Source organism: Camarhynchus parvulus, chromosome 12, assembly GCF_901933205.1.
Source record: "Camarhynchus parvulus chromosome 12, STF_HiC, whole genome shotgun sequence".
NCBI lineage: Eukaryota > Metazoa > Chordata > Aves > Passeriformes > Thraupidae > Camarhynchus > Camarhynchus parvulus.
In genome coordinates, this window is record NC_044582.1 from 5,025,574 (window position 1) to 5,049,137 (window position 23,564).

The following is a 23,564-nucleotide window of genomic DNA, read 5'->3' on the forward strand; positions in this document are numbered from 1 at the left end:
TCAACATTTTCTTACTTGAGCTCCACAGTTTCTGGTCTGTGCTTGGATATTTCCTGTGCTCCATCATCCTGTGGAGCAAAGCACACTGTGTGACAGCCAGGGTGATGGGACACTGACAGGCTTATAAATAACTGAAGGCTGGAAGCTTCATTCATCTCTGCTGTTAGAATTGAATACTGTGCCTGATCAGGAAGATGAAGGGGGTAGTAGTTGTTTATAAATCTTATAAATAAAGGTTTAGCCTAGACAGGGTCTCCTCTTTGGCTTTGCTGTGCGAGTTTGCCCCATGGAAAGTTTAATGTGGGGTAGGGATGAATGAGTGGGTGTGGAACTGCCTTCTTCAGAGTGGCGCAGCCTTATTTTGCTTAAGTTATGAGTGGAACTACGGCCAAGTTACAAAGAATGTTCACAAGTCTTTTAAGAACATGTAAGTGGTGAAGTCTGGAAACAAACATTTTGAGGTACGTTTCCTTGTTCCATGCTGAGGCTGAGCCCTGAGGAGCTGTTATTCTCAAGAAAAGCCTGACCTCTTCTTTCAGGTTCCTCCTCTTTCTTTAACATCAAAGGTTCTCAAAGCACATGTTGAGGCAAGAACTTATTTGGACATTTACTGTTAGCACTTTGATTTTTGCTCTCTTCATTGTTTGTGAAAGCAGTAAAATAAATTCCCAAGTCTTCTGCTGAAGCGTTGGTGGGCTTGGTCCCCAACTTCATGGAAATCTCTGGACTAACTGGTTAATGTTTAAAGAAGGAAATTTTGTTTCTGAAGCAAATGGATGTTTTCTAGGTGTTTGCTCTTCATTTTCCCCTTAGTTTCTCTGATCCTGAGGGCAAAACTGCAGTGATTGCTTTTACTGACCCCCTCTTTTCCCTCTTCATTCCCTTGCTCCCCCTTCCCCAGGTGTGTGTACCAGGAGGAAGAGCCTAACACCCTTTCCTACTTGAGGCTTTTCTTATCAAATCTAAGTTTTGCTGGCATGATACTTCTTTAAATATGTATGACCTAATGTGTCTGTGGTCAGGGAATTGAGTGGTGCTAAAAGTGATCTTGTTGTCTGAGGAATATTCTGGTGTTTGCTCTTTATAACAGCAGCACTAAGGATGGAGCAGAGCTGTTTCTAAGGCAGTAGTGAATCTCCACACTCAAAAATGCTAAAAAAGTAACTGGTACCACTGGGTGAACACATGTAAGATAGTGTTTAAAAGTGCATGGACAGAAAAGGTGTTTAAAATCTGCCTTGCTCAAGATTTCAGAGTAAGGTTTGAATAAGAAAAGCTCCTGATCTCCCTTACCTGTTGCATTTGCAGCATCTGAAGTGCAAAGGTAGAGGTTTTGAATGTTTTGACTTCAGCATTGCAAGGCTGTAAGAGCATTCTGTTTGGGTTTGGTTTGTGTTTTCTAAGTGCTTTCTGAGTGATCCCAGCTCCAGAGCTGCCAGGTGTTAATTTAACCTTCCAGCTCATGATGACATCTTTTTAACTTGCTTGGTAAAAGCTGCTTCTTTATGGGGTCCCCCACAAGCTGATCCTCTTTTTCCCTTGGAAGTCCTTGCCTCACTGCAAAGGCTGATTTGCTGTGATGTCTGTCTCCCTTACCTCAGAGCACTGTTTTTCTCTCCTTCCCATTTTGGTAGCTCCCATTTTAGAGAGCTGCAGGTTGTAACCTTGTTCTGCTGGGTGGGTGAGGAGCCTCGATGCAGTTCTGTGCCACTGCAACCTTACTGGGGCTCATCAGCATCTTCACCTTTGCCTTCTTGCCTTGAGCACTTAGGCTTTAAAAATAGCCTCTCCTTCTATGGCAAAGCCTCCTTTTTACCCTTTGCTCCGAGAATTAAAATTAATAGCACTTGGACACATCTCAAAGTGAAAGGTACCATTTTTCTGTGGAAAAGAAGTAGCTTGCACAGATCACCTATGGCACAAAGGTATGAAATAAGTTTTGTAAAAATTAAAATTCAGGTGGGGGTTATGCAGATTGCCTTATTTGAATATTTAAATGTTCTGTAGCTTTTTGATGACTGCTTTATCATTGTTTTCCATATATATGCAATGATGCTCATTTACAGCCTTCCCCAATCAGTTATACAGCAAATACCACTGCTATAAATAAAATGTCATTTGCAGGAGACAGAGTTTTGGAAGTTAAATGAGGAAGAAATATTGGCTGTGATCAGTTGGTCAGGATTTTCTCTATAGGATTATTAAAAGGAGTGGTTGAAATGTGGATTTTCCATTCCTTTCTGATACTAGCCAAGGAATACTTCAGGGTTTCAGATAGTGTTTCAGAAAGATTGTCCAAGAGAAAAAAAAGTCTGGGGATGTTATCTCATGTTGCAGCTTAGCCAGTGTAGTATTTGGCAATCAAAAAGCAGCAGTGCTGCTTGTCACCATCCCTGGCCATGCAGTCTCACCCTCCTCTCTGCCATGGCTGCTGTCTTAATCCTGCAGTCAGCTGTTTCTTCTCTCCAGCAGGGAACTAATAGCTGATGGGTTTGGTTTTTTTTTCCCTTGTTCTTTTCTTGGTCAGATCATGCTTTGGCTTGTTTGGTGCTTCTGCACTGTCTACTAAATAATTCAGATATTTCTGTCTAGTTATTCAGTATCACTGGCTTTGCTTTTAGCATTTGAGCTGTGTCAGTAAACTCATATTTGTCACCATCAGGGAAAATAGACTTTTTTTTTGCTGTTACACTCTGAAGCCCCAGCAGTATCTGCCAGATGCCCACACAGGCACACCTAGGGCTGCTTCTGCCATGGGCTTTCCTGTACCTGCAGGGAAATCATGTAACCTCCTCTGCAGTTTTATCATGTCTCACATGGGAGTGATAGATCCTGCCCTGGAATGGGGAATCTTGTCCTATCAGTCCTGAAGTAACTCAGATTAGATTAGTTTGAGGTGATTATACTCAAGGCTTCCTCATCAGTGATGCTATCTTTGGAGGATATGGAGCAGCTCAGGTCAGGATGCATCTCCTGCTAACAGCACTGGGAGTGTTCAAGAGTGCACAGGAGACCTATGAAACAGGCTGGGGATCAAAGTAAAGATCTGTTGAACCCAGGCTGCAGAGGGCTTTTTCTTGTATAAAAAGAAATTTAGGGTGAAATTTAGGTGAAATTTAGGATGTAGGATAACCTGCTCTGCACTGATTTTTATGAGGGATCTTTCAATATGCATTGTAGGAAGTTGATTTTTACCTCATCTAGAATTTCTGACTTGAGGTGATAATTTTTACTCAGTGGTTGAGGTGGAAAGTGATTCTATTTAATAAAAATGGAATTAGGAGTTCTTATATTCACATTTGGAGGCTCGAGCAGAGGGACACATGCTTTGAGATACATTCCCCAGCGGTGTCCATGCATGGTAGAATTGTGGTTTTGTTCTTGGCTTCCCCTCAATTTTAGGGTGATAATTGACAGTCATGTTTTGACTTTCAAACTGGGGAGTGCCTGAGCAGGAAATCGTTGTAGTCCTGGCAAGGATTAACATCTGGATGGTGTAAGGGTAATATGCATTGAATTGAGCTCTGCTGGGGAGGAGGAGGAGAAGAGAACATATCCTTGCAGAAGGAGTGACACCTGCTGCTGTTTAATTTTCTGTGCTGCTGCTGTTTCTGTGCACTGCTGGGCGAGGACTTTGGGAAGGGTGGGTCAGTCCCAGGCTCAGGGGCTGTGAGGAGGAGGAGGAGGAGGAGGAGGAAGGGGTGTCCTCACTCCTGTCCCCAGGCTGGGAGAGCAGGGCTCTCTGTGTCCCTGTGCAGATGCTGTGCTGGTGCTGGCACCTGCTGCCTGCTGAGCTCTTTGGGAACATTCCAGGGCTGCTCTGGTCAGCAGACCTGCCTTGCACAGTAATGAACCAGTGAGATTGAGCTATGACTGTAAAAACCTGAGGCACACAAGTTCTGGAGTGAAGCTGGACTCTGAAACATGGGTTTGTGAGGAAAATGACAGGGCAGGCCCCGAGACCTAACTCTTCAAAATCTGTAGTCTCATTTATTTGAGTTTCATCTGAAATGAAGAGCTGCTTCTCAGCATTTCTGAAAGCAAAGCCTGAGCACTGATGGCCTTGATGATGAGGTGGCTTTGTAGAGTGGGGTCAGTGTGTGTTGGGTGTGGCTGTCACCTTTTAGAGCCCTTTTAGAGTCCTCTTTCCTGTTCATCTTCTTGCTAGTAGGTACCACAGCATCCTTGTTAGGGAAAATGACCTCAGATGTCACTTTCCAAAGAGCACTTCTGCACCACAGGCTTTCCCTGTTTGTTTGCCTGTTCGGTGCCCTGTGCTGGCCACTCAAGAGTAAGTTAATTTCTTTGTAAGGAAAATCATGAGTTCTTAGTCTGTTTTGATCCAACTTGATTTGTTGTGATGACTGCTTTTGCTGAAACTGTGGGCTATTTGCTTCTGCAGATTTTATTTGCAGTCATGGACAGGTTTTTTTTTAGTGCCACTGCTTGTTAAAATAGGTTTTCTGTCTCTTGGACAGTTTGATTTGCAGTTGCATCTGTTTGTACAGACCTTATGTTCAAATATCACTACTGGACATAAAAACAAATAAAGCTGCTGTGATTAAGGGCTTTTAAATTGAAATTATTTAAGATTAAATTACTTAGATTGAAATTATATGATACCAAAACTGCAAACTTTGAAATAAATTATTTTCTGTCTTAATTTTCACTCTAGCCTGCCACTGACAATTTGACTAATGGATTGTTTGTCCAAGGAAGAAGGCCTGATGATCCATGTATGCAAAGAAATATAAATGAAATTCAACTCCCTTTGTTTTCCCCTAGTACAAGTGCCAATATTTTAAAAACAGGAATATAAAGTTCAACAACTAAGTCAGTTTCTAAACCCAAATCTGAGTTGTCCCGTGGCTGTGATGGCACTCATGGGAATGTTGCCCCTGTGGATGAAAAATTAGTGTAATATATTACTTTTTTCTGTATCATGTGCCATTTCAATGGCATGACAAAAGAAGGAAACGAGTTAGGGGTGTGCTTTTACATGCAAGAGGTGTTTTATGTAATGGATTTTTTCTTAAATGTCTTATTTTCAAGATACCTTCCTTCCCCCAGCAGTCTTCTCTGTTAATGGTTGTATTGTCTGCAGTGATGACATCCATTAGTTGGTTCTCTGAAACAGGAGTTCATTTTCAAAGAAGGATTTGGGAGATTGTGCCGAGTTTTTTCCCCCCGTGGGTGCTGAGTCAACCTGAGTGTCCTGTTCAGATTTTATTCAAAGATTTTCCTGTAACACATGCACAGAATATGAGTCGGCAGCAAAGACTTGTTTGAACAAATCAAGCCTCGTGGCAGTGTTAGGGAATGATTTATTGTAACTTTGTGAAGACTGCATTGACCTTCTTATGTTGTCTGCAGGCCTAGCATCCTTTGTAGATTGAAATTAGTTTCCAAACCTGGTGTTCTGAGGTTTTTCCAGTAATTCTCATGTTTTGGGCACTTAGAGATTAATTTGTATATTTGTAAATTGCCTCAGTATATGTGCAGTGAAGGTACTTTTTGACTTAAAACTCTTTTCTCTCACATAGTAGATAGGCTCCTCAAAGGGAGTGTAAAGGGTTCCTCCCTCTGCTTGCACATTAACTCTTGCCTATGGCTTCCTCACAGGCAGCATCTTTTTCCCCATCACTGTATCCCATGGGATTCCATACTTACATGCACCAGGGATTCAGATCCAGAGGTAGAAGTCAGTGTCTTTCCATCTGAGTGCTCTATTTTATCTCACTATGAATCATACTACATTTTACTGGTAGAATATTTGCTTGTTCATGCTGCTTGTCTTTGTAAGGAGGATAAGAAGCTGCCAGGCTGTTGTCTGGGACTTGGTAGCAGCAGGAACTTCATGTTTTTCCTTCATCTTCTCTTCCAACTTGTAACTTCAGGCAGTTATATTCATGCAATAGGACATGAATTTAAAAAATCAACAATGAAAACAGAGCAATCTGTTCTGTGTGGTTTCTTTATTTGGCCCATAACCCCCAACGTGCCTGTAGTCTGCGTGCCATGAAAATAGATGAAGAGAGCACAATAATGCTGAAGATTTTGCACTTAAAAAAGAAACAGAACTCCTGACTATGTTAAATGTTTGAGGCAAACTGTATTTAACAGCTCCTATTTGCAACCACTTACAAACATAAGGGAACTTTTTGGGACACCCTGTTGTGTGTTATTCCCCTGTCAAGACAGTGCTCTCTCTGTCCAGTGGCATTTAAATTAGCTGGGAATAGAGCTGTGACTGTTTCATTCTCACCTGGACTTAACCTGCAGTCCCATGGAAATTGCTTTACTGGCTGGATAGCACAGCACAGGTTGTAAAGTCAGACCTGTGATTTGTTGAGCTGGACCTGTGTATTTCAGGATTCATTAACCAGGCTTCCCAGTTCTAGGTGTGTTGCCTGGATGGCCAGGCAGATCCAGGCTCTGAGTCAAATCCTGGAAGCCACTGGACTTCAGACAGGGTTGGGATTGGAAAACAGACATAAACTGACCTAATCCAAGTGGAAAAGATAAACATAATGTATGGTATCAGCAAAATTTTGTTAAATGGGTTATTGTTTGGGTTTTTTCCTGTCATGTACAATAGCTCTAATGAAAGATCAAGTTAAAGGTGGGGGCACTGGTCCCATTTCATGACCAAATAGATACTCCTATTCTCTGGTAAATATATTTATGCTGGTAAAATGTACATTCACAGACATCTCCACGTGTTCAAGGCAGAAAGGACTGCCAGGCTGTAACCATTCAGGTTCCTGTTTATTTGTCTGTGTAATGCCAGCACTTGCTGCATTTAACCTGCCCTGAGGGGCTCTGGTTCCCTGGTGCAGCCTCCCCCTGCCCTGCCCTGTCCTGGTGGCACAGCCACCCTGTCCTGTGTGCTGCAGGCAAGGAGGGGCCAGGGGCACAGCTGGGGTGCTGCTGTGGCAGTGCTTGGACACCTGTGTGAGTCCTGGAGGTGTCTGTGCACGGAGGTCAGCAGTGTTCAACCCTGTAAATAACTGTGGGCTTAGCTGGTCCAGTGTGCACAGAGCAGCCTCTGCTGGTTCTGCCCACCTCGATGGGTCAGGCTGGGTCAGAGCAGGGCAGCTGTCACAAACACAGGCCTTTTATTTTGAGTAAACCCTTGGAATAGAACTAATCCCCTTCTTGTTGCATTGCAGTGCAGCGGTGCAGGCTGCATCCTCTGCAGGGTGCTTGTTTGTGGTTATCTCCATGTGGAACGTGTGAGGTGTCTTCCAGAACCACACAGCTCTCTGAGCCTGGTTGCTGATGTTGGCCTGCATCCTCCTCAGCAGATTCTTTGCCCCTTTGACATCTTACAAGAATTTCTTTGGGAGGGTAAGAACAGAAAGTGTGTTCTTTAAATGCACTTCTCTTTGAGGAGTCTCAGTGTTGGTGTTGCAATGGAATGGATGAACCTGAGTTCTCTTCTGCTAAAACAGATTTAATGGGAGCAGCAGGGAGTTGTCAGGGCTACTGGTCTGTGAGTAGAGATTTCAGTGCAGGTGGGAGAGAAATTATAGTAAGTTTTAATAATGAATCTAATTTTGGTGATGGTTCCTATTTGCATTTATATACATATATAATCTTCATGTTCAAGGTCTCAGCAGAATTTTGCTGTTCATATAAGACAACTTAAAGGAAATGTTCTACCTTAGTGGTAGATGGTGGTTCTACCTGCATGAAAGGTGATTCAGTGGTTTGTTTGTATTGGATAAATCCTTACAGAATCAGGCAAATAAGCTGCTTCTCACAGACCAGCTGTTTCATTTGTGTGTGTAAAAGTAATGCCTTAAAGAACTGCAAGTCAGCCAAAGGTTTCTGTTCTCCACATTGGGTGGGATAATTCCTTCAGCAGCTGTGACTAATGAAGTTGGTAGTATTTTTATTACTTTGTTATAGAGGCATCAAACTTTATTTTGCCTATCCATAGAATGCTTTCTGGGCCTTGCAGGTCTTGGAAGGATTTGGAGTGTGCTAACAATGCTGAGCCAAGGCTTCTGTGACAGGTAGTTTTCTTTCCTACAGAAACAACCAAAACTGATTTTTTTTTTTCTTCCTGTCGCAGAATAGGAATTACAATGGCTTGAAAATTTGGAATTTCAGCATAAATTGGACATTGTAATAAGTCTTCCACTCTGTCTTTTTTTTTGTGGGATGTCAGGTACTAGGAAGGCTTGTGAAATACTTGTTTTGTTTATACAACTGAAAGTTAGAAAATATCTAAAATGTTATCCAGGCTTCCAGCTGGTAGGGACTAAAGCAGAGAAGACAAAATTAGAAGGAAAGCCTTAAACCCTATTTTGACTCTAAAAGGCTTGGAGAACTAGAAGCTTGTGTGAAGTATGGGACTCTGGAGACCCTTTCTTGGAGAAGTAGGACCTCTGCCAAGGGCTCCAGCAGGGACAATGGCAGCAGGATGGAGCAAGAGCGAAGGGCATAGATGTATGTGCAATAATATTTTGCTTCCCAAGAAAATATTTTTCATGTCCTGTCTGACAAAAGAGTTGATGTGGTTGTTGAATGAGAAAACATGGGTCGTATTCCACATGGCAGCTGAGACAGAGGCTGGGTGTGTGCCCACCCTGCTCCTGCATTGTGTCGCTGGAGTTAAAATCCCCCACGTGGGGGAGAGGACATGGGCAAAGCCTTGGTGGCCTTGAACACCCCTGTGCTGGTGTCTCCCACATCCTGCAGCTCTGTGGAGTTTGGTGAGCTGCCCATCCAAGGGCAGCAGCAGTGATCCTGCAGACACTTGATCTGGGAATCCCAAACAGTTCCTTCATAGGTATTAAAGATTTCCTACACCAGATGCTCTTCTGAATGTTTGTTTGCTTTTGCCTCACTCAGCCCTGATATCAAGGGTGAGGTTTTTGTTCAAAGGAGGCAGAAATCTGCCATTGTGCCTGATGGAGGTGGTTGTTGATCTGCTGTGGCAGGTGATCTGCTGTGTCCTTCCACAGAGCTGGCAGCAGTGCTTAGCCAGAGTCTCTGGCTTTTTCCCCAAAAGAATGGGGCTGTTTTAAGGAAATGTACTGACCCTAAGGTGGGAGTTTGGGTATTTCTGAGTCTGCAAGTGTATTGCTACAAAACAGTGAATTAAACTCACACTGAATAGCTTGAAAATTAATTTTCTCCAGCACTGTTGATTTTGGTTCTGGTTGAGAAATTTGCACAATGTATCTTGTTTTGTGCTGAAGACACTTAACTGAGAGTATATGAAACTCGTCAGTATAGCTGGAATGCATTTCCAAAATGTTTATGAATCAAGTGCTACACATTTTAAGTTTAAGCTAAAATTAAGTTGGCTCCTACCTGCATACTTTATTGCATTAGTTTCTTTTTGCGCTGTAGAATTTAATTTTTTTTTTTAATACAACACTTCAACTTAAGTTGTTGTCCAAGGAGGTCCTTTCCATTTTTGACTTTGTTCTGTCAGTGAGGAGAAGCAGAGTCTCAGTCAGGCTGGCTGGAGTCTCTGCCCTCTGAGTGGGCGCAGATGTGCTCTCCAAAGGGCTGATGTTTTAGGCCTGCCTTATCTGCTAGGGCAGAGGATCCCATGCAGCTGCATTTCTGCCTTAGCTCTGCTCATGCATTGATAAGCTGTATGCCCTGCGAGTACCCAGTCACACACAAATCTCAATTCCAACGTGCTCCCCCTTTCCCCTGGAGTCACTATCTGATCTTCGTGTAGCAAAAGGGCCGGCTGAGACCTAAATTAACGATTGAGTGTAGTGGTGTTAGAGTAGGAAAAAGGTTTAAAAAAGCTGTTTGGAGCGGTGGGCTTTTTGGAGGCGGTGAGAATGGCTGGTTTCTGCAGCAATAATAGAAGCAGAGCAAATGAAGTGTGGGTTTTGCACAGCAGCATCAGGAATTAGGATTGAGGGGGGTCTGTGCTCTGCAGCTTGCCCTGTGCAGCTCCAGGATCGGGACCACCATGAGTCCTACAGAAAAATTAGTTACAAATGTCTTTAGAAAAAGTGTACGTGTCATTTCCTCTCCGAGGAAACGCATCATTGCTGTTTGTCGAGGAGAAAAAGCCTGGGTAAATGTGTGACTGGGCACAGGGACCCTGAGGACATTGAGCCCTCTCCTGCTGCCCCCAGAGTACCAAAGGCAGGGACCCGCGCTGCCCTGGCCGCGCATCTCCGGAGCAGAGCAGAGCAGGCTCTGGGTGCTGCCCTGCCCAGCCCTGCCCTGCCCATCTCCGGAGCAGAGCAGAGCAGGCTCTGGGTGCTGCAGGAGCTCTTCCCAGCCCTGCCCTGCCCATCTCCGGAGCAGACAGAGCAGAGCAGGCTCTGGGTGCTGCAGGAGCCCTTCCCAGCCCTGCCCTGCCCCGGACAGGTTTCCTGCTGCTCGCCGGGAGCAGCTCCGTGCTGGACACGGTTTGAAATAGATTTTGCCGGGTGCCTCGGCATGAAGGAATTCGCTGAAAGCCGATCCTTGCCGGAGCTCCGTCCTAAGGGGTGGCTCCTGTCCCCATTGTCTGGTGTGCCTTTGTTTTAAAATGATATTAAGCCTCAGACACCAGCTGATTTACTTTAATTCAACAGCCAACTTATGTTTGATTTCTTTTCATATTCAAGTGAGCCATCTGGCTTTAATGAACTGTAACTGTTTTTAATGCTGCCTCCAGTTGCTAACATCTGAATATTTCATGTGCTGAAAGGAGATTTGAAATGCAGAAGTGAGGCTGAAGAGTCCAAAGTATTTCCAAAGCAGCTCTGTTCCAGCTGCACTTGTGCTCCACTTCCCTCGAGATTTATCAAAAGATGATCTTTGGGGTGCCAGACTGTAAGCAGCAGCCACGGTGGGTGCTAATTACAAGTGCTCTCAATTTTGTGTACATAAAACACCACAACTGCTTATGAAATCCTGAGTAACAACCCAACTTGACTTGGGCAGAATATCAATCAGCTACAACAGGAGCTGCCAGTGTTTGGCATCTTCTAAATCAACAGCCTCTTTGTGCTTGGGGTTTGGTTTTGTGGGTTTGTTTTGGGGTTTTGGTGGGGAGGGTAGTGTCCTAAATATTCTCATGTTAAAAAAAAGAAAGTGTAGTTGCATCACATAGTTTAGTTATAGAAGCTAATTGAGAACTGTATCCCATAAACTGAAAATAGCTTAATTGTGATTAATTCTGAATATACTTTGCCAGGGATACACTGTTCTAAAGCAGTGGCATATCCTCAGACTTGTGGAATATATGCTTTGCTCACAGCATTGCCTTTGTTTTGGCTTAGCACTGTGACAGCTGATAGATTTGGGATAGGCCATTACCAAGACATGTTTTGATTAATGATTAAAAAGTGTTTTGTTGGTTAGTTCTTCTCTGTGTGCTGAGCATCGTGCCAGTGACATCCTCTTCCAGCATCACTTTATAAAAGATGGAATAGATGGAAGCTCAGCCTGTGCAGGGAGAGGATAGGAACATGTGCTTGAGTTACCTCACCCTGCTCTGCTTTGACCTCTGGGCCTGGAACAAGTGTGAGGAGCCAGTGGAGAGTGAGAGTGGAGCCTGTGCTTAATTTCTCAGTGCCTTTCTCACAGAGGCAGAGCTGGGTGGGAGTTAATGTGTGACCTTGTAGTTGCATGCTGAGCACAGACTTTCTGAGCTGGAATGGAGCAGGTTAGAGGCATGTAGCAGAAATTGGCAGCTGGGTTCCATTCCAGACACATTCCTTTGAAGCTGTAATGAATAAAAGTTATTAGTATCTTCTACACAGTAGATTTTTGTGGCATTAAGCTGCCATTCAATAGGAGCTCTTAATGATAACTCTTGCTACTCTCAAAATTTTTTTTTCCACATGTAATGAAAATTTCTGAAGTTGCCTGTAGTTTTGATTGTACTTGGACTTCCTACACGACTGAGCACTGCTGCTGGATATTTTATTCCATTCAAGTTTGATGATTTATTTGTGTGTGAAGGAAGCTACCAGTGTTGTGTACCTCTAAGGTTTATCAGGTAGTCTGCATAGACACTATAGCTGTTCAATACTCAAAATCAGAGACTTTTCAAATGTGTAGGACTTCCTTTTTATAAAGCATTGTTATTCAAAATGTGTTCATTTCAGAAGCACAACCTATGTTTTTTAGAACCTGGTTTTTAGTCTTCTCTATTATTCCAGGTATATCACTTAAATAAAACAGGTGCTTCACAGACATTCAACAAGAATGCAAAGGGGTTTTGAGATTACCTTTTTCTTACAAGAATTTTCAAGCCAATAATCTTGGTTTTATGACCACTCATCTCTTTGATTCATATAAAGATGTCAGTCAAAGTGTGTTATTTCTAAAGAAACCTGTCACCTAGACTTATTTACTATGCAACTTTGCTTTTGTGGAGAATTTTGTAAAGAAACAAAACTTGTGATCCACTGCTAATGAGCTGGTGGGCTTGCTTTAGTCCTGTTTTTACTTACTTTCTAGCATTCATAATGAAACAATTATTTAATTACTAATAGGAATAAGTTTGTAAATTGGATATTAGGAAGAAATGTTTCCTGTGAGGGTGGTGAGGCCCGAGGCCAGGTAGGATGGGACCTGGGCAGCCTGGGATAGTGGAAGGTGTCCCTGCCATGGCAGGGGTTGGAAGGAGATGATCTTCCAACCCAAATCACTCTAGGATTCTATCTTAAAAGTAGCTGAAGATCCCATGAAGATTTCCTTACCAGCTGTTCCTTTCCGGTGTTTTCCAGGCTCCCTTCCTGAATGTCCTGGCTGCTGTGGAAGGCAGGAGGTGACTCATGACCACCAAACAGTGACAGCCTCGGACCCCCCTGCTTCTGGCTGCTGGGAACAGCCTCTGGGCTCCTGTGGAGATGAATGGAGAACAGCAGTATGATGCAGGTAACAGTCCTGGCCAGCTTCTCTAAAAGCATGAGCAATGTGGAAGATGAGCACAGTGAGTGTCCCGCAGTGCCTGGTGCTGTTCACAGGGAGAGGCTCCAGGTTCACAGATTCTGGGTTGTGCTCTGGCTCTGGGGTTATCATGGCTGTGTTTGTTACTGCTCTGGATCAGAGCAGGGTGTACCACTGGCTTAAAGGGAAACAAAATCTGGCCCACCTTGGTGGTTGTGTTTCAAGAAGCTGCGACTTTCCTTTCTGTGGTACCACTATGAGATGGGCTTGTGAAAAGCTTGGTGGTGTTAACACTTATTTTAAGGCATTTATCAGTCCGTGGTTAATACCTAGTTCTGTCCTTGTGTTCATCTTCTTCTTAATATTTTGGCAAGCTTTTGCTGCTGTTGGAAGAGTCAGATAACTGAAGCTGTTTGCTGCCATTGTAATCTGGTTTTCTGTAGTCCTATTTTTCTGAAGTGCTTTGGTGTGTCCTCTTTGATAGGCTTGTGAAATCAATACCTAACCTCCTCCAGAATGGTATATTATGAGAAATCAGCTCAGGTTTTGCATCATCTTGGAACACCAGGCCAAAAGAGTGTTAGACTGGGATGTCTGGGAATACCAACAGCTTTCTGAAACAGTTCTGGAAGTGTAGGGGTTGGGACCATCCATTTGCTCTGTCTTGCCTGCCATGGCTTGTCCTTTTTCTTTGAGGAGGTCCCTACCTATCACAGTTTATATAAAGCAAATTTTAATTTGTAATTATCAGTGTAAACAATTGGACCAAGATTTTATCTGAGTATTACTTTCCTTTGGTACTTGTCCTACAAGCTCCTTTTCTCATAGGGTAATTCACTATTGGTAATTTTTCTACCTTTACTTTATGGTATCTAATTTTTATCAGTGTTGTTGAAGAAATGTTAAACATAATTTTAATCTATAGTGCTTTCTAGGAGAATGCTATCATCTGCTTTATGATCCTGAAATGTGCTTTTTGATTATTAATTACAGCAAGTCAGTCGAGTTGTTGTCAATGTTATATCCTCAAATAGTCCAGAAAAGGCATTGTGGGTGTGGGTGCAGAATTTCTCCTGGCACATGCAAATAGTTTTTCCTTTCCTAGTGGAAACTGCAGGCTTCTGTCACAGAGTGTAAGGAGGGGAGAAGAAGAGTGAGGAGTTGTTTACATGGTCAGCAGTGGTGTGTCCACAGGCTGTGAATAGCACATCCCTCAGTCTTAAAACCTTTATTGACATTTTTCTATCTTACTCAAAAACTAGCAGGTCAGAGAGTCCTCTCTCACTGTGTGCTTTTGAATAGCTGAGGAAAGGTTTGATACTGGCTTGAAATTACTCAGCAGCTATTTCCCTGAGCATCCTTTTGTGCCAGGTTTGAGTACAGGAGGCTGTGAAGAGCAAACAATAAATGATGAGAGCTTTACTTGCATTCAGAGATAGTTCTCAGCAAATACCTGTGTAAGCATAAGCACATTGGTTTTGTTGTGCCCTCTAATATTGTTTTCTGAAGTGCTTTTCAGTTACACTAGTCCAAACCACTGCTGGAACATTGCTTTCATATTCTTTGACTGGTGTAATTTTCTTTCACTTGATAATTTGCTGCAGCTTTTGGAGGTTCTCCTCTGTTTTTCTGGTTTTACATCCAGGCTCTCTGGCTCCAAGAACCCAGATAGAGCTCAGGGTTGCTGGTTGTGATGCTCCCTTGTGCTATGAGAGGAAAAGACAACTTTTATTCATGTCGCAGTCTTTTTCAACTCCTGAAATTCCAACCTGTCTTTATTTATTCATGGCCTCACAGCTGGTGGAGATGAAAAAGATTAACTGTTATTAAAATCAGATTGAACTATATCTACATTTCAGGGTGAGAAACCTTTGGGTTAGCCTTGCTGAAGTATGCAAGACCTTCAATTGTGATGTACTTAAATGTCCAATGTGACAGTCTTCAACTAAATGACATTAAAAATGCATGAAAGTTATTTGCAGTGAGAATTTAGCTCAAATCCAAAGATGAGAACAGCCTAGTGTAGACTCTTTCCATTTCAGATATTTTAAGGGCTAACTTCCTTAATATTTCTACATTCTCCAGTCCAAATGGTATAATTCCAAATTCTTTCTCTACCTGTATGTATCAGAGAGCAGCAGGATTTAATTTGTGATAAAATTCAGAAAGAAGTGTTCCCACTAAGGCCAGTAGAAATAGGGACAAATGGGGAGTGATACACCTGCCTAGGAAACTGCTGATATTCATATAGAGAATTTTCTCACCTCCAAAGTGGATGAATATTCTCTGTAGGACACTTCTCTGATTTTACTTAAGAAAATGTTAGCTTGATTTGGAAGTTCTTCTGTCACAAACTGGTTGCATGGCAATGCCAGAGAGATGGGAATTGTGTCAGGTTTCTTCCCCTGCCTTGGCCAAAGTTGTGCTTTGCCTCTGGGCTAATGTGCTGCTCAGTCATCCTGTCTCATACAGAGAAATAAGTTTCCACATAGCAGAAAGCTGAATTTATCTAGGGCTTGTAGTAATTAAGGATATGGGGAGAAAGAGAGGGCATAAATATGTACACCCATGCAGAATTAGATGAATAAATTGTGCTTTGGAATCAAATGCATTAAATATGGTTTTGCTTGTTGTCATCTGTCACACTGATTTGCAAGTTTTCTCACAGTAGCAAGAACCTCTGCTGTAAATGTCTGAGGTTTTATTGAACATTCTGAACTCAGTCTGATCAGGGTGTTTAATGCAGACTTATGGCCCCTCAGGAATGTGGCTTCATTAAACTGGTCCTGAGTCTCCAGGCATCTGCCAGCCTGTGAGGATGGAGCTGTGCAAAAAATACCAGCAAAACAGTTCAAAAGCTTGATTTAAGGAGGGCCTGTTCTGGTGCCACTGTCCTGCCCATAAAACCAGAAAAGTGATTGGATTCTGGCTCTGAAAGCCTTACCAGAGAGATGGTCCTTTGCTGCACCTTTGGAATACTTCTGCATTCAGATGTTGAAAAAGAGAGACTTATTTTGGGGTTTTTCTTTGTTTATGTAGTCCTACCACATGCCACAATTAAAAAGCTAATTTACTGCTCTCATTTTGAATCCTCATACAGCATTTTCACTTGGAGCTTTATCCTGTGAGCTTTTCATGTTCCACATTGCTCCAGAAGGAGCTGTGCTAAATAACCTGGGGTGCTGTAGCAGGTTTGTAAGAAGCAGCAAACAGGATGGTTCAAACCATGGCTAAGCACAAACCTCAGCTGGGGTAGCCTCCAAAAGGGAGGAAAATTCCCCAGCTCTGTGCTCAGTGGCGGAAGTGAGAGGCTGATCACCTCAGCTGTAAAACCTTGGTGAAATGTGAACACAAGTTCAGCTTTTGTGAATGAATGAACAGAATAAGTTGTGGGTGCTTTTTGCAGAAGTTTTTAAAAATCCCTCTGACTGAAGGAGCTCCCTGAAAGAAAATAGTAAATTTGCCATGAGTGTTCGATAGGGATTTGTGTTTTGTTGGTTTTCGGGGCAGGGGGGCATGGTTTGGGTTTTTGAGTTGGTTTGGTTGGGTTTGGCTTCTTGGGGGGTTTTATTTGTTTTTCCTATGAAAACCGGGTTTCTGAGTGAGCTTTTGGCTGTGCTGATGAGCTGTGGGTGCTGTGTAGGACGGAGCAAGCTGAGCCTGCCTCACCACAGGCCAGCCCTGCATGGAGGGAGCCGCGCTGGGAGGGGGACAGGCTGCAGGGCCAAGGGTGAATGGGGACAGAGGAGCTGCCCTGGCACAGAGAGCCCCTGTGGGTGTGGGGGACAGGCTGCAGGGCCCAGTGTGAGCAGGGACAGAGGAGCTGCCCTGGCACGGAGAGCCCCTGTGGGTATGGGGGGACAGGCTGCAGGGCCCAGGGTGAGCGAGTGGGTGCCAGAGGAGCTGCCCTGGCACGGAGAGAGCTCTGCTGGAAGGAAAGACATGATTCCGACTCCCTCTCAACCAATGAATAGGACAAATAGGTTGTTGGCAATGCTTAGGATGAGTATGGCAATTAGGAAGAATAGCAGGTAGGTGAAAAATTTTGTAATGTAGGAGTCTGAGGCCATATATCATGTTGCAAATTGTAGGATAGATCATGATACAAACAGTGCAATGGGGAAAAGGGTAAGGGAGTAGAAGTCTATTTTTAGATTTTGAAGTTTATAATGAATTTTCATTCTCAGAAGGAGGTGAGGCTTTCTGTTCTGGAGTGGATGTAGATTGTTATTGGGATTAGGCTGATTAAGAAGGAGGTTTTGACTGTGTTTGTAATTGTGTTGGGGGTGTTCTTGAGGTTGTTGGATAGAAGTGGAAATAGGATAGGAGTGGAGAGGGTTGCTAGGGTTAAGAGTATGAATGTGTTTAGGACTAGTGAGAGGTCCATTACTTTCACTTAGATTTGCACCAAGATGAGCGGCTCCTAAAACCATTGGATTACTATTATCCTTTGAAAGTAAGGAGACTGAGGTTTTATGCTCAGATACAAGAGTTAGCAGTTCTCGCTGGTTTTACCTCTCCCGCTGGGTGTGGGGGACAGGCTGCGGGGCCCAGGATGAGCGGGTGGGTGCCACAGGAGCTGCCGTGGCACGGAGAAAGCTGCTCTGGATGTGGGACAGGCTGCGGGGCCAGGGATGAGCGGGTGGGTGCCACAGGAGCTGCCGTGGCACGGAGAAAGCTGCTCTGGATGTGGGACAGGCTGCGGGGCCCGGGATGAGCGGGTGGGCGCCGGAGGAGCTGCCGTGGCTGCCCAGCCGGGATTGGCCGCAGTTCAAGGCAGGGCTCGCTAAACAGCAGGCGAGCCGGCTTTCCTGGGAGCTCCTTGTAGCAATTAAGTGGCAACAGAAGTTACTAATTGACCCTTTCAGTGTGTGAAGTGACCTGTGGCTCATTTAAGGAGCTTAAGTGCCCCTGGGCGGTTATCTGATGATAACGGGGCTGGGGACTCGCCGTGCGGGGCTGGAGCCGCCCTGGCTCCCTGCGGCACTCGTGGGGCGCTGCTGCTCCGGGTGCCCGGCCGGTGCCTCTCCCGCCCTGCTCCCCTTCCCTTCGTGTCACCCCAGGCAGGACGGGCTTTTTGGGGCTGGAGGGGGTGGGGTTCTTGCTGCCGGGGGATTTTTGATGCGAAGGGTGAGATGGTTTTCTTTGGGTGGGAGGAAAAATCAGAATTTGCTCCTGCGCCTGCCTGACCAGAGCTTGTGTTTGTTGCCTTTTGATTCTGGAGCTGTGAACTTCAGCGCTTTTATGGTCATATAAAACTAAAATTCTGTTGAAATGAGTTGAGAAATCTTAATCTATTTTAACAACATTTTGCAATGAAATTGTTTTTCTTAGAATGGCTTGCAGCCAAAGCTTTGATCGGCTCCACCCTAATTTGCAAACAACTGTGGTCTGTGTCTTAACCTTTTATTTCCTAAAAAAATTTCAAAATAAAACTCCTTATTTATTTCTCTGGGTAATTTCTTCAGTAAGTTAAAAATTATTCTTTAAAAGTGATGGTGATATTCAAGCTCAGAATCTTTTGAGTTATGAAAGGCCAAAATAACTAGCTGTGGTTGGTTAAAAACAGACAAAGTTGGGTTCTGGAGAGATAAGAGCCTCTTTTAAAATAGATAATGTCATCAGCAAACAACAGCTAACTGAATATACATTTTTAAGTTTTGGGAAGTGATAACTCCTAGAGTCACAATGAAAAGGCAAAGATGAGCTTAACCATCAGTCTGAAGGTAAAAAGAGCCTATTAAACTCAAGACTTGTAGGTTTTTAGTCTATTTAACATATCTCAGACTTTTGGACAAATATTTGCTCCTTTCTATTGGAAGACGGAATTGTCCCAGAGCTTACTTAGCTTGTTAGCCTGTCCAGGGGGCTGATAAGGACACGTGGTGGTAATAAATTCAGTTTTTTTCTGTGTAATGTTTCCTACTTGAACGAGTGCTGCTGGAAAGATCAGTTACTGCCTGCCCTAGGAAGGGCACGGGGTGTAGGAAATGCCAGTGTCCTGTAACCTTTGCTGAGCTCTCCTTGGGCTTGTGATACACAGAGATTTCTCTGTTTTCAAATATAAACAAGGTATCAGGTTTCCTGGTCCTGAGAGGGGGAAAGCTCTGTTGTTCATTCATAGACAGCTCTGGGGCAGATGGTGAAACCAAGCCTGAAAATGAAAATGAAAGCTCTGCTCTTGTGTGCTGTCACTGCAACCCCATTTTGCTGCTGAACCTGAACCTGGTGTGTTGAGGTTAAAAATGCTGCTTGCATGGGCTGGGACCTTCACTGGCCATCCCACTGTGTTCCTGCAGGAAAAAATGAACTAAATAGGGGACCTGAAATCCACCCTGGGCTTGCTTGGTGTCTTTTTAGCAAGGTGGGTACATGTTGGAGAAAATAGGAATGGGAGAGCAGCAGGGAAGGGGGCCAAGCCAGAACTGAAGGGGAGACCCCAGGGCTGGGGTACAGGCTTGACAATAATAATAGAGAATTTGACTAATCTGTAGTGTGACTTGGTACAGGTACTTGCTTCCCTAACAGCCTGAGTGAGCTTTGAACTGTGGTTTGAGTGGTTTTAGCACATTTATGCTTTAAATGCATCCCATAATGAGGTTTTCTTGGTCTAAAGAAGCTGTTACACCTTACAAGCTGGGCTTTTAAAGTGACCAAGTTGAAAGGACTTTATTTCAGTTATGTCTCAAGTTGTTTTCTTTAGAACTACCCTGAATCCTTCTCTTTGCTTTTGGTGTTTTAGAACAGCTAAATGTATACTATCTGACTTTAAAAAGAGCACAGTCATATTTCAAAGGATTTCTTTAGACTTTCTTTTCAAATCTCTTACTAGTGATACTGTTCTTTCCTGGGTGGATTTTAATTTAAAACACCAACAGTCCAGTGTGCCTGGAGTTGTGAGTCTCTCATATTTGTTGGTACAAATACAGAGCTCTTCTGCCTTTGTTTCCCTCTCATAAATCATAAGCAAATTGGTGCTAAACCAAAATCCCCAGGATTTCACTGTTTTCCAGACCAAGTCCAGCTTATAAGTGCTGTTCACAGGCAACCAAAGGCCAAGTAATGTCCATTTCTTGAAACGTGTTCACTGCACACTTGTGTACTCAGTGATTTGGAATCAAAGTGGGTTTTGCTGTGGTTTGTAGTAGCCTAAAGCCACAGAAGTGTTTGGCTTCTCTTCCAGATGCTGGTTCCAGTGTGGAAGAAATGGAATTCAACTGGGATGAGTATCTAGAAGACACAGGAGCAACTGCAGCCCCCCATGGATCTTTTAAACACGTGAGTAAGGGAGCGTGTGTGTGCTTGGCATCTCCTGCATTTTCTTTGATACACAAAGTGTTTAGGGTTTCTTTGAATGAGTTACTGCTCTCAAATTTGGAAGACTAACTAGAATAATGGTTTTTATAGAGAAATGTAGAATTTAACCATTTTATTACTGTTTCTTGTCTTCGTCCCTGTACATAGCACAGGGTAACCCCAGCCACAAGTGCTGAAATCTAAGGAGTTAAGGTCTTTTCTGCACCAGAAGATAAGCTTGATTTTTCTCAAGAACCTCAAAATATCCAGTCTCTTCTTTTGGTGATTACTCCTGGACAGCTGTTATGGAGGAGTAGCTTTAGAAAGCTGGTGGCAGAATAGTTCTTGAACATCAGAATTCAAATGTGCTCTTAGAGAAGGCTTTAATGGCAGACCTTAAGGAGGCAAGGAGAAAATAACAGCTCTGCCAAACACCTGACTGTAGTGGTTAGAAAACTGATTAGGATAATTGTTGATCACAGGCTTAATGAATAGGAAGAAGTCTTGATAAGCCCTTGTCTTTGCCCTTGGACATCATAAATGTCTGCTGGTAGAGTCCTGGAGAGCACTGTCCCATTGGGGGAGATCTGAATGTGAAATCTGCCTTCTTGTACAGGGCTCTCAGTGAAGGTGAGCTGTAGAGAGCTGGTGTCCAACCTGTTGGTTCTCTTCCAACAATTAAAGCACTTTCAGACTGCCAGACTGGTGACTGTGTGTGACACAATGCTTGAAAGACACCCTGTGGTGCTCAGGCTTTTGGGTCCAGCACCATGACTTGCAGTATGAGGAAACTTAAATCAGCAGGAAAACAGCCTGAGGTCTGTTTGTGAAGGATCACAAAGCATTTTGAGTTCAAGGGTAACCTGGAGAAATTAAGATTATTAAATAACCTGTTAAAATATGTCAGTTGTGTTAGTAGTACAGATGCACAGAAAATACAGACTTCACAGAGGCTGTGAGAACACTGGGATGTAATTGTAAGGTTTTTGTTCAAAGTGAAAATTCAGGTATCTCATTTCTGAAGGAGAGGGGACTGTGCTTGTTTTATTTTTCCTGGGTGTACTGACGCTGCAGCTAGAGCCAGCTTAGAGTGGTGGTGTCCATGCAGCTCACACTGAGGGCACAGCATGGAACCAGAGCAATGGCATTTTGCAGTAATACAGGGAATGGTCTGTCTCCTCTGGTGTGGCTTACCTCTATGGATCTCTGTTAAAGAGGCCTGCTATCATAACTTGGACACTATATAACTAATTGTAATGCCAGCTTTACAGCAGTGGCCAACTGAATTAACGTTGTAGCTGGATTTTGTTAATTAGCAGGAGACCCACCTTGAAAGACTCACTGCACCTACACCAGCTCAGGTGTGTCGAGTCTGAGGTCTGGTGGCTGTGGCCATGGTTAATAAAAATACAATTAGGTTTTAAAAATCTCCACATTTTGTATTGTTATTAATCCTTGCCTGTGAGGAAGACAGTGCAGTGTTGCTGGTGAGGTGACATTGTGGTGGAGGATGGTGATGAGGTGGTCTGGGCAAAGTCCTGAGAGGTCAGGGGGCCTGGACCTCTCCAAGGAGGTCATCAGTGAGCATGGAAATAGATGCCTGCACGTTCAGAATGAAACTATTGGGCATTTTCTACCAGAGCTCCTTAGAATTTGTCCAGAGACCAGTGCTGATGTTCTCTATAATAAGCTTGGCATTAAATTCTGAGGAGTTATTGCTGACACTGAATTGACAGGCTGAGGGAGAAGCATATTTATATCATAGTCTTGCTGTTAATAGAAGTGCAGGAGTGCAAGGTCACATGCTGGGGGTTTCTGTGGTCCATTGGAAGGTAATGTGCTGGAAAAAGTGGAGTAGAGAGCCTCACTGCCTCCCAGTGGAGAGTGACAGCCTGTCCTTGTGACAGCCCTGAGACAGGGTTAGTGTGAGTCCAGGGTGCATCAGGTGAGGGGCTGTCAGTGGCAAGCAGGCAGGCACTGGTGTGCCTGTGCTGCTGATTGTATTGCCTCCAGCTCAAATCTGTGGTCCCAATCTCTTGACTTTAGGAATGACATATTTTTATAATCCACCATCAGGAAATCTAACAAGCTTTACTCTCCAAAAAGCAGAGTGAAAAACTCTGAGCTGAAGAATAGTATTGGCACAAGAGCAAATGAACATGTATGATAAATTAAGTAAAATAAATGAATTTTTAAATGGATCTGTGTGGTTTTAGTTTGATTCTTTTTAAATACTGAAGTAGTGAGCTCCCATTGTGAGTTGTGGGTGAGAAATACCTAACTCATGTTGTAGGAGAATACATGGTCAGGTTAAGGAAGTGTAATCCATGCTTCCACAGCCTGTTAGCAAAGCACTGGACTTGCTTATGGGAGAGGTGACTTTTTAAGTTTGTAGGCTTATATTAATTCTGAGAGTTTTGCCTTGCTATGAGTAAGAACACTGGAGAATTTAAGCTACTTCTCAAATTAAGTGTGTTCTAATGTTTAATTTGTTAGCATTTTAAAAATTAAACAATATCAAGATCAAAGTGACTGTTTGGCATAAAACGTAGCAGGAAAAAGAACTGTAATGAGCTGTAATAAATGCCAGTGTTGTTATCCCCCCAGGTCTAAATACCCTTCCTCTAGAATCAAATGCTCTTTGTAAATTCCTTTCTGCCCTTCACAACACATGTGTGACCATGAAAAACAAGTTGGTCTTCAACATCATCTGAACACATTTATTTGCTGTGTTCTTGCATGCTCTTATTCCTTTTTATCTGTTCCTTATCATCATCTCCCCCAAACTGAGCTGCATCCCTGGCTCTGCCTTGTGCCATGGCACAGCCTGGGGGCAGCTCCCGATGGGAAGGGATGAGGGGGTTGGAGTCACAGCTCCTGGCCCGCTCAGCCGCCCTGTCGGACTGGCTGCTCCAGCAGAGATGCTCTGGAGGATGCCCATCCTACCCTGGCTGGCCCGGGAGGCTCCTTGGAGGAGTTTTTGGCGCTCCCCCAGCCCGGCGGCGCTGCCGGGAGAGGGCGCGGGCAGCGCTCCGTGTGCGGAGCTCCTTTGCTTTGTGTGCAAAGGCTCCGGCTGCGGGGAGCGCTCCTCCTGCTGCTCCTGGTTCTGCTGGAACCTGCTCTGCCTGCCGGGAGGCTGTGCTGAAAGCTCGGCTAAAGGGAGCAGCACAGATTTCCCAATTCTTCAAATGCTGCGCTGAGCTCGAGGCTTTTCTCTCAGGAGTCGGAACATGAAGGTTTTTTGTCTCTTCAGCAAGACAACTGTCTTTTTGAAGAGACACCCTCTATAATACCACTTCAAAATGCCTGCAGGTATTGGGTCCTGCTGATTAGGTTTTTAAGAAGAGATTTCTCTAAGTGAAGGGTATTAACCCGAAGGATATGAACAGTTAACA

General features: G+C 43.8%; 1 protein-coding gene across 5 annotated transcripts in view; it reads left to right on the forward strand.

The window, feature by feature from the left end:
* SFMBT1 (Scm like with four mbt domains 1) overlaps window positions 1-23,564 on the forward strand; it is a 73,333-nt gene that overhangs the window by 23,591 nt on the left and 26,178 nt on the right. For 4 of the 5 annotated variants that reach the window (XM_030956845.1, XM_030956842.1, XM_030956846.1 and 1 more), the window contains 2 exons: window positions 12,711-12,861; window positions 20,057-20,151. In XM_030956845.1, the coding sequence (XP_030812705.1) occupies window positions 12,834-12,861; window positions 20,057-20,151 (123 nt within the window). In that variant the 5' untranslated portion in view covers window positions 12,711-12,833. Of the gene's footprint in view, window positions 1-7,212; window positions 7,351-12,710; window positions 12,862-20,056; window positions 20,152-23,564 lie in introns of those variants that run through there. The other variant, XM_030956843.1, reaches the window with a different exon arrangement.